Genomic DNA, 10,831 nt, shown 5'->3' with positions numbered 1-10,831 from the left:
ATAGACAGAATAGTGGATGACCAGGGAGGTAAACTGGTAACATATACATAGAATCTTAAAACGATGAACGATGACCATTCACACATTGTGGTATGTCCTTTTATTTCAACAACAGCTGTTTAACTAAAAAGAGCACTATAATAACTACAGAAAAACGGGAGGTTTTATAGTTCGCGATCAACTATTGCTCTTGTCGGGAATAAGTGTACAACAAGGCTTACTGTTTTTGTTCCAGAATGAGGGGGAATGGATATCCGAAATTTCTGAAACGTGAAGCGAATCGATATGATTGATTTTTCAAGATTTCATAATGAAGAAGGAGTCTTAATTTTAACATACTGGTAGAGCAGTGGACAAAGCGGACATATTTAATGATACAGAATGCTACTGAATAGCTTACAAGCCTTCCGACCTTCTAGGTAAACTCCAAGTCAGAACCGTGGTAGTGACAATGAACTAACATTATAAGGAAAGTAAAATATCGACCGTGAATCAACTACGTTAGGTGGGAAAGCAGGGATGTTACTGTAAAAAGGGAAAGTTGAAAATGTAACACTTATACATTTTGTAATACAGGTTAGAATGGAGTCTTCCCTGTTTGTCATGTTGTAAGTAAATATTGATGTAAGCAGCTGATGTAGATGTTGTATGCTAGTGTATTTACATGGTCGTACAAATCCAATCAGTATTTTGTTAATAAATGTTACCTCGATTGCACATTTGACGGTTTGTATGCTGCTTGTCTTTATGTGGTGTCATACCAATGACTTCAGAAATATAACTCATGAACATTTTTTTCTTCAGAGACAATACTTTTGCAAACTCGTTGAAGTGCATAGTAGCATAACGTTTTTAAATTACGAAAGGATACTGTCAATCTGTTTTGTATAACAATTGCTTTATTGTATATGTAACAACATTTAAAACATTTACGACACAAAACTATTGCACCATTGCAAACCAAAAAAAAAAAAACATTTTCTGTTTATCGTGGATGGAAGTAACAATGTTTCGAGTTTATATACTATGAGGTAAGACAGACGTTTAAAACTCGATGATTGTCGGAAGGATAATTTCCTGTACAGCTCGTTAGATTATGTAACATGAATGTTTTATTTAACCGCGTCGCAATACCAAAACAAAGTAAAATATAACGTGTATTTATGCGATTCAAATCGGTGGTTTATAATCGACACAAAATTACAAAACGTAAAGGTGGTTTTGCGATTACTTTTTTAAAAGACATAATAATAAATTATTTGCACACCAACAAGACCAATTTCGGTGTCATTAAAATAAATATTTTTGCGTAAACAATATGCATATAATATCTTTTCCGAACACTAAATTGAACACAATCAAACATATTATCGATTTTGAGATCAATGACTTATATAAATAATAAAGACGTTTTTTATCATTTGAAATCATTTTGTTGATAATGACATTGTTTATGGAAAGCGGTACGGATATTGAGGACAGCTCGGTCTGGGTGGAGGGACACGCGGACAGTCGTACATACGGCGGATACGCCTCTGGTCGAGGGAACTCATCAGATTAGATCTCCCAACCCTTGCTAGATTGCTGGCTGTGTTCCGTGTAGGATATATGGTGATCCTTCTGTTGTTTGTAAATACCTGAAAACGAAAGTCAATGTCGTAACGTCATGAATTCACTACATTATACCTACACTGTCATAACATAATATATATAGTTACGATATGTAACATGTCTACATGTAATATAAACTAATGTCACATCATTACAAATTCTAATCCCACGTCAACAATTCTGAAATAGTGAAACAGGTTTTAGCTTTGCATATTCCAGTCCACAAATTTACAAAACAAGAATTCCACGGAAGTGGATGTGTCGCCTGCGCAGGAAGCTGGGAGATTGTGCTTAGCACTGCATTAAGTTAGAGTTTGATCGGCCCAAGGAAACTCAAGTTATCGCACGAAAACAGATTTTCTATTTATAGTGACCTTGACCTTTGACCTTCGGACCTGAATAGCAATCCCAAGCAAGCACTTTTGGTATGGAAGCACTGTATGAAATCTGTGTTTGATCGGCCCAAGGAAACTCAAGTTATCGCACGAAAACATATTTTCTATTTATAGTAACAGTGACCTTGACCTTTGACCTTCGGAACTGAAAAGCAATCCCAAGCCAGCTTTTGGTAAGGAAGCAATGCATGAAGTTTGAGTTTGATCGGCCAAAGGAAACTCAAGTTATCGCACGAAAACCTCTGTGCGGACGCCGCCATAGCAATACCTATGGGTCACCAGCCTTTCGCAGGCGACACAATAAAGTGGTCAGATTCGCTTTGTTTGCCTTTATATTAGAATATTAAGAGAATTTCAAAGTTTTTCAATTCTATTTGTTGTTATTGGAAATTCACTTTAGCTCGTGCAATAAATTAAATCAAATCAGAGCTTGTTGTCCCATTTTTATCGTTTAATCGCTCCCCGTGGAAGAGATGATAATTGAAAAAAAAATGTTTTAATACTACCAAAAGATATAGCAAAATAATTCTTTATTATTAACGCGAGAGAACACAAAGATGACATCCAATCCAGTTTCTAAAGGTATTCGCTTAACATGAATATGACTGATTTGCAAAAATAGTAGTAAACAAATCTCATGCTTTGCCTGCCGTGGAACAGGGATCGTAAACTTTATATTGTGTTACAGAATATTTAACTCACCCATGGTCCGTAGTGCATTAAGCTTTTGTAGTCATACGGCGTTGTCCTTTGTATATTACTATATCGGACCCACGGTATGCGGTTCATGTGGAACCAATGATCTGGGGAAATGTTCCGGTACAGTATTCTTACATACCGGTTCCGGTCTGGTGCGGTGTGTTCGTGGTATAAACCAAGAGTATGTAGGAGCTGGTGAGTAAACACTCTGGTCTGTAATGTTAAAACATAGTTCTGTTATCAGATTCTAAAAAACAAATCTTGTTTCTTATTTATCAATACGTTACTCATGTACAAGATCTTCTGCATTGATGTTCTATGTGATTTTTTATTGTTTCTGTGATTGACAAAGATACTTAGTGAAGGGACTAAAGAGTGAACTGTGACATATATCAACCAAAGAGTTCATGTTTACTAATAGGATTTCTTCAGGATCATACAGATGCTTACATACTATAATGGATGCAAACATTCTAGTGATGTAAAGAGTTATATTAAAAGGTAGTACTAAATGCCGACCGAGACTCATAAACATATAATATACAATAATTTAAACTTGCTTGTAAATAGCATTTTCATTGGCTCAAAAATGTATGTTATCAGCCCATAACGTAAAAAATTACGTCGCCGTTTGTAACGTCGCTTTTGATTGGCTGATACTGCAGCGCAATAATTTCTAAGAGAAAAGAGTCCATCAATAAAAGTGGATTTCCACAGGGATTGTGATTAGTAGATTAAGTTATAAGGATTAACTATATTCAAGTTAATCCTTAAATATCGTCCGGGAATTAGAAGAACGTGCTCTTCCTTTCATTGACAAATTAGTGTGGAATAAGATACAATTGCATTTCCCAGCATTATCTTTACCCTCACATAAAGCGTCATATACGTACCACAAAATCTTTGCACTTGTTGCACTGAAACTATCTTTCTCAACTCGAGTACATTCCATTTTCTCCTACTAAGAAATTTTGTTTGTAAACAACTTCACTTTAGTATCAGGGATCGAATTTCTACAAGTCTTAAAATCCTTGTCATTGACTTACACTTCTACACATAGGGGCCATCAAAAGATCCTGGTATCGCTGACGTCCAGATCGGCGGATGTTTCTCCCAATAAACGATGCACATCTAAATCATACAACAGTCATTTGTTTATTGATATATATTACTGAATTTATTAAAAACAAAATGTCTGTATAGTTTACACTTGATCTATGCTTCTTACGATCTTACAATCTGGATATCAGCAATATGTTAACAACATACTCTTGTGAACTGACAATTAAACAACCAGATACAGATTAATTAATGATCGATATAAAAGACGAAATATGATTAATGCGACGAACAAAAATGAATATATCTTTTGGTTTAAACACAGCAGTCACTAATTCATCTTAAGAAAAAAATCGAAAATGGCTTATTATTGAATGATTATTTGAGTAGAATATAGCGTAATATAAGCACACCTCCTCCTGTTTCTGATCCGGACGTGTGGTGCACCAAGACTTGCTTGAGTCTTGGTGACAATTCTAAAACACACACAAGTGTCACGGGAGATACGGTTCATGGCAGTCTGCATCCGTCTCTTTTGTCCACGAGCTAGAATTGTCACAAAACAAAGTCAGGCACTTTATTTACAGGATTTGTCAAGGAAACATGTATATAACAACTCTATTTTTTCAGTTCAACTAAATCTAAAACGCAAAACTCTGTATGCAGAAAACAAATTCATAAAAAGATAAAGAAATTCTGTACTTGGTTCATGCACCTGCTATTTACAAATTTATCAGACAACACCTTGAAGTCTTTAGACATTGATGTTGCTTACTAAAGCCGCCGCTTGATATCCTGATAGGTACGATGCCACCTGGCCACAGTGAGACAAGACGTGGGTCAGGCCTTGGTCTCCTCCTGGTGGCCCACTGTGTCCTCCTGTAAATAATCAATAGGTGTAATTCCTATACAAATGATATCACAACGACGTTACAAAGTCAGTGGCAATGACGACATATTGATGAAGATGATGGTATCACACTGTGGCATCACGACACGACTGATATCACGATCACGCAAATATAGTGATGCTGACATCGGAACAGAACAATGAGATTCGAGGCGCTATCATCCATTTCTAATACTGAACAGATTCCTTATTTGATTTGCAAAACTCCTCTTTTTATTTGAAAACATTCCAATCCATGAATGTACACGGTATCACTCTAATTATAAATCATTTATTACATACTGCATTGATTCATAGCTTCCGATGCAACGCAATATTGTGGATATATAGATATAAAAATGTGTGTCAAAAATAGCATCAACACTAATGCATTCCTTTAACAATCAAAATTCACTCCAATCTAATATATAAGTCTTTAAAGTGTTGAAGCCCTCGGTCTGATATTGTGTCCTCGGGCTGATATGGCATGTGATATGGATTTTACCATGTCATATTCTCTATACATTAGAATATACATCTCATAAGTTTTTTTAATAGAAACTTTCAAAAGATATTTAATTAAGATGACACTGCATATTGAATAATAGAACAAACTCAAACAAAGTTCGATCATATATATGAATGTAAAACGACTCTCATTTATTCAAATTCTAACAATCATTCCTCGGTAACTCATTCCTTATTTATACACGGTCAAATTAAGCATCCTTTATTTATGTACGGTCTTAACTATGTCTGATGCTCCCTTATTTAAAAGTTTCTTTATACGCCTGTTCTAGGAATCCTTCATAAAATGATGACATTGGAAATATGATGTAAGCAGTTATTCCGTCTTTGCGTATTGCAGAGTTATCTTCTCTTGGGAGCAGGTATTGATTGTTACGTCATTGGTTTGTGTGAGAAAATTACGTCGTTTTCTCAAAAATTGATGACGGTACTCTCACAAACAAGTGACGGAACATTCAATCCCTTCTCCCAAGAGAAGATAAATCTGCAATACGCAAAGACGGAATAAGGTAGAACTTACAATTCTTTCTGAATGGTATTGTATTGTTTAATGTTCCATATGATGTCTCCTTCTGCTATAACTGTACCGGCTGGTGCAGCAATGGTGGCCGATCTAAAGATACGTGGACCTAAAACACAAAATCAAGGTATTAAAATACGAATTCAATTCTCATAGACGAATAATAAATGATAAAATGATAAATAAATGAATAATCTTTCTTTAACGTCGACAACCTTGTCAACAACAAACATAAGCTCTGTAGAGCTTTTATTACGACGCCGCTAATGGAACAAATGTTGTTTTCATGATGGAGAAAAACCCACGGGGGAAAAACCACCTTGCCATCGGAGGGATAGCAGTTACCCCTTTCAGACATCCCTGTCTGTTTCCGCCACCGCTGGAGATCGAACCAAAATTATATGGAAAGTGAGTGGTCTGAAGCTCACGCTTGATTGCACAGTGTAGTGATGACTGTGCGCGTTAGCAATCACGGCTGCCGAGGCACCCATCATAATCATGATCATGATGTCAAAACGAACATAGATGGAGGTAGTCCAATATGCGATAGTGTTAAAGTTCAAGTTGTTTAAACATAGATGTAGTCTTACATACGAAATTACCTCCCATCGGGTTAAATGTATACACTTATTTCAAGACATGAAAGTGTTTATCTTCATGTCAACTTTTGGTAAGTTGATCATTTCAAACGAATTTAGTAGGTTAGTATTTAACAGGCCATTCAATCTAGTCAGTATTGTAATTGCTGGAATTCTGTTTATTTAGCGCGCACTAAATGTGCCCCTTCCCCATTGCAGATGATGGACACTTCACGGGAGATAATAAGTTACCAAATCACTTTAGGAGACACGGTGTTCTAGTGGTAGGACGCCGGGTTCGTGACCGAATGGTTGCGGGTTCGAGTCACGGCACGGCACGGCACTGTTACTCAGCTTGTTACAGTCTACTCAGCTGTAAATGAGTACGTGGTTGGGTATTGCTAGAATTGTATAATGTTAGCTGTGATCGCCGAAATGGCAACACCGCCTGTATGCTCCCCATGGAGTTGCGAAAGATATTAGCTGATTGCAAAGGCCATATAACCAACCCGGAACCGCGGATAATAATCTGTGAACCGCTTTGAGACGATCTTCTACGAACTAGGCTGTGATAAAGCGGTATTTAAGAACATCGAATTAAAATTATCACTGAAATAAATATCTGGACACGCTTACATGGCATTTATTTAGGTCACACTGATTACAGAACGAGCTTAACATAGGACCTAAAGCGAACCTCCCATAATTACTGAGTGCCCAATAAATTGAATTGAATACATAAAAGAATACCTCGATTCTGCGTCAACACAAAAGGACAAAAGACCTTGAAGTACCGACACGGAAATACGACAACAGTGAACCCCGTAAAAACGACAGCAAAAGAGGCAACCCATAAACAACATCACTGTTTTAACTAGACAGTGTCCTCTGTCTGTCTGATCAATCCTGATAAAAGTGTGACAGAGATACCGCCAGCCTTACTTACAATACCAATAGGAAAAAATACGGATCTTACCAATAGCAGCTTCCATTTCCTCGTTTATGGTACTCATTCCTCCTGCATATTGGCTTACACTCAGAGCTTGCTCTGGAGCAATCTGTGTATTACAAGTTATTCAGATAGTTATCGAGGTTATTAAAATCAATGCGTCTTAAATAAGTACAATAATACACTTGAACAAACGAAGGGATAGCTGAAAGATTATTTGAGAAAAATATTTAATGCTTTGCCAGACATCAAATGATTATCCATCATCATGTTCACCATAGTGTTTCTTTGAGAGTCAAACGTACTGAGAGACCCCCAGCCATCTAGTGGAATATAAAATCAACAAATAAATGAATTCCATGACTAGAGCTAGAACCGTGGCAAAACGACAAATGCTGCATTGAATTCACTTTCGGAGTGGGTTAAACCTTTCAGGTCAGCATTCACTCTTTACTCTTTCACAAGTAAACAGCTTGAAATAAAAACCAACGCAGGTCTACATGTTTGACCCCAAAGTCCAACCTCACTCTTCATAATAAGTATGCAAGAAGCCGAAACTCAACTATTATTTAAAAATTCTGAATTTGAATAAATCACCCAGTCCAAAGTTAAGTCAGGCGACAGACAGACAGTAGAAAAGTCAGAATAACTTATATACATGTAGGTGGCGACACAACAGTTCTGCATTCAGCGCTTCAAGGTATCAACAACGCTTAAACTCATAGTTGATATGACAGGATTTCTTTCAAATGATTTAAATTTGATAGCAAGTTGGTATACTTTGTTAAGAACAAGGCCTACTAAATTAAAATAAGTAATAAAAGGAATTTCATGATGCGTTTTTGGATTATGTTACAAATTCTAGCACATATAACTCCATTTTGTCGCGTGGGATTGTCTAGACAGGCTAGCGATAAAACCATCTAGATCAAGTATTGTTAGCTTGATGCGTCGCTTGGTTTTCGGGTGGTTTTTGTTCATAAAAAAGGTAATAAAACAGAATATCTAACAATGTCTTCAGTATTTTGTTTGTTTATTTTTTTTTTATTACTAAAGACATTGCTAAATATCCTCTATTTATTTAATTTTTGGCATATATATTTAGTTCTGGAATGAAAAGCGTTTACCGTACAACCTACATATAGCTGTTAGTCAAAATATCAGTATATGTTTTAAATGATTCCTAATTATCTTTATCATGTAGGTATAACATATGATACTGTAGAAAATAAAGGTATAATTTGTAATTCTGTGTATCATTCAACAATACAATAGATAAGATAATTTTTTTGTATATCGTATAGTTTCTTATCATTCAAACTATCTTCTTCGTGTATCACTGATTTATCAATTTCCGTCTGAATAATAGATAAGATAGGTGGTCATTATGTCGACATTATTTAATTAATAAGTCATAAATCTATTTAAACACAATGAACAATTAATTGGTGAAGCGTCATTAATTATGATCAATTTATATTGGTAACCATGTTAATACATGTATACCTATGCTTAACACGGAATCGATATGTCATTTATACTAATCGATATCACCAAATCAACGTCGCAGCAATCAACAAAGAAATTAAAGTTACTTACTTGATAGGCCTGCTTTTGACCGACCAATTTGACCTTTGTATAGTTTTGATTTTGTTTGTAGAGTGATTCCTGATATGAGTTTCATTGTGTATTTGCTAAACATGCCATTTGTAGAATTGTTGACCATTCTTTGAATATCATAAATGTGTATCATACCACCCAAAATACACCAAATATTTGTTATAATCATCACTAAATAATTCAGAATTTGCAATAAAAGTTAAAGCTAACAATGAAAGCATCCCAATTTGTGTTTACCTTTTCTCTTCTTGTTCCAACGTTAATGAATTCCTGCTGAACCGGACCGGTACCACCGATGTGAGTCACTTGACCTGCGGGCGCACGTGATAGAAGAGTACCGTCACCGCCGCTCGTTTGACCAAAACTAGCAATAAGGTCCCCTTCTGTACTACGAACAGTTTCCCAACTATTGCCTAATACGGACCCTTGACCGAGACTTTGACCTAAGTTATTCGACCCGATAGATCCAGCAGTTATTACTGCTGCCTGGGCTGGGCGTAAATTTGATGCAGACTGAGTTGGATATGCTGCTGCTTGACCATCATGAGACTTTGCTAACTTCCATGAGTGTCCGACATCACTGGACGTCGCTACGGTGAATTTGTGACCAGGAGCCCGGATGTAGAACGTCGCCGATACACAGCTGCACACAAGCAGCAACATGTGTCCGGTACAAAGATGACTCCGCTGTCAACAGTAATAAATACTTTATTAACAATGTGTACTATTAATTAGTATTAAAGCTTAAGTCGTCGTTCAGACCTTAGTTCGTATTCAAATAAAAAGTTCTGTTTGAAAGTCAAATAATTTCTTGAGACGTTTAGAATGTTTAAATGACGAAATGTGCATTACACATATAATCATATTGTTTATTACACGTTTAATCAGTACAAGCATGATTACGAAGTTTTAAACTTTCTGGTGATAATTAAAATAATCAATATGATAATTTACAATAATTGTGTAATTATCGATCATATTATTTTTCACAAGAATATATATACAAAGTTTGAGGTGATGATATCTGTAACAATGTATCATACGGGTAGTGTGATGTAAAACCTAACACTCCTGGTGTCGTCTAGAACTAAGGGTATTAAAGGGGGCCACTTCCCGTATCTTATATGATCAACAAGTCATTGTTCAATAGAGCGTTTCATTGCGTCATAAAAAGAGTTAAATACACGAAAACACATAAATACAACATACAAAAGATATTTTTATACTAAAAAATTCCGATGTTTTTCTTTTTAAATTAGCTCTAATGGAGATAATCCCTGGTCCGTGTAGTAGTACGCCAGATATGACGTTAGTGTTGTTCTGTTGTCTTACCATGGTGTGTTTGGTAAAGCCGACCGTTCTAGCCTCAACCGATCAGGGTTGACTGCTCGCCGTCCTGGGCTACATGTACGAGTGTGAACCATTCCATTAGCCTTGTTATATACTCAGCACACATATAACGTATAAAAACAATTAAACAATTGATGACAGCTTCTAATAATTATTAACAAAGTGTCACGGGAACATTAAAATACAGATTAAAACGTCTGATATGGGTATATTTAGTACAATAAGACATTTTAATGTAATCAGTTTGTACAAGTGATGCATCAACGGCTATAATTGTAATTATAAAATAGCAGGATGTGTTATCATCATGTTCTCTGAAAGAACCGATCTGAATGCTACATGCGAATGTGACATATATTCTTAATATCGGCACAAGGAAGCGACTCCTCATCTCTGAGAGGTAAAAGCTTTTACATTAAATCAAATGAATAAAGAAAGATGTAGTCGTTTGGTTAAACATAACTGAAGTGTCGATTTTTATCAAAGCTTGTAGATAATCAATGAATATTTTTTTTATTCATCCTTCCTATTTCATTCGAGTTTCTAACCCATTATTAACTACAGGAAGTGTATTTATTTGAAGGGTTGCGTCAGCAATCAAAGGCGCTAATTAATAATTTCCTCAATTATGAA

General features: G+C 35.8%; 1 protein-coding gene across 1 annotated transcript; it reads right to left on the bottom strand.

Moving 5' to 3' along the window:
* Positions 1-611: 611 nt before the first annotated feature.
* On the bottom strand, positions 612-10,269 carry LOC110441673 (protein SpAN-like). The gene is made up of 9 exons (XM_021484880.1): positions 10,181-10,269; positions 9,086-9,535; positions 7,256-7,337; positions 5,702-5,810; positions 4,540-4,643; positions 4,178-4,310; positions 3,752-3,836; positions 2,709-2,918; positions 612-1,637 (listed from the first exon to the last, which is right to left on the bottom strand). Exons 1-9 carry the CDS (start codon positions 10,181-10,183, stop codon positions 1,452-1,454), a joined length of 1,362 nt encoding a protein of 453 aa, XP_021340555.1. The 5' UTR covers positions 10,184-10,269; the 3' UTR covers positions 612-1,451.
* Positions 10,270-10,831: the final 562 nt, after the last annotated feature.

This window comes from Mizuhopecten yessoensis, unplaced genomic scaffold (genome assembly GCF_002113885.1).
Source record: "Mizuhopecten yessoensis strain PY_sf001 unplaced genomic scaffold, ASM211388v2 scaffold716093, whole genome shotgun sequence".
NCBI classification, from domain to species: domain Eukaryota; kingdom Metazoa; phylum Mollusca; class Bivalvia; order Pectinida; family Pectinidae; genus Mizuhopecten; species Mizuhopecten yessoensis.
The sequence above is the reverse complement of the archived record's forward strand: the minus strand, read 5'-3'. Positions and strand labels throughout refer to the sequence as shown.

Excerpts from the sequence above, each read along its gene's own strand:
- LOC110441673 (XM_021484880.1), bottom strand. Across the intron at positions 7,338-9,085 it reads TTGGAACAAGAAGAGAAAAG|ATTGCTCCAGAGCAAGCTCT; the intron begins GTAAACACAAAT and ends TGTAATACACAG. Across the intron at positions 2,919-3,751 it reads TGGCCCCTATGTGTAGAAGT|ACCAGAGTGTTTACTCACCA; the intron begins GTAAGTCAATGA and ends TTAACATTACAG.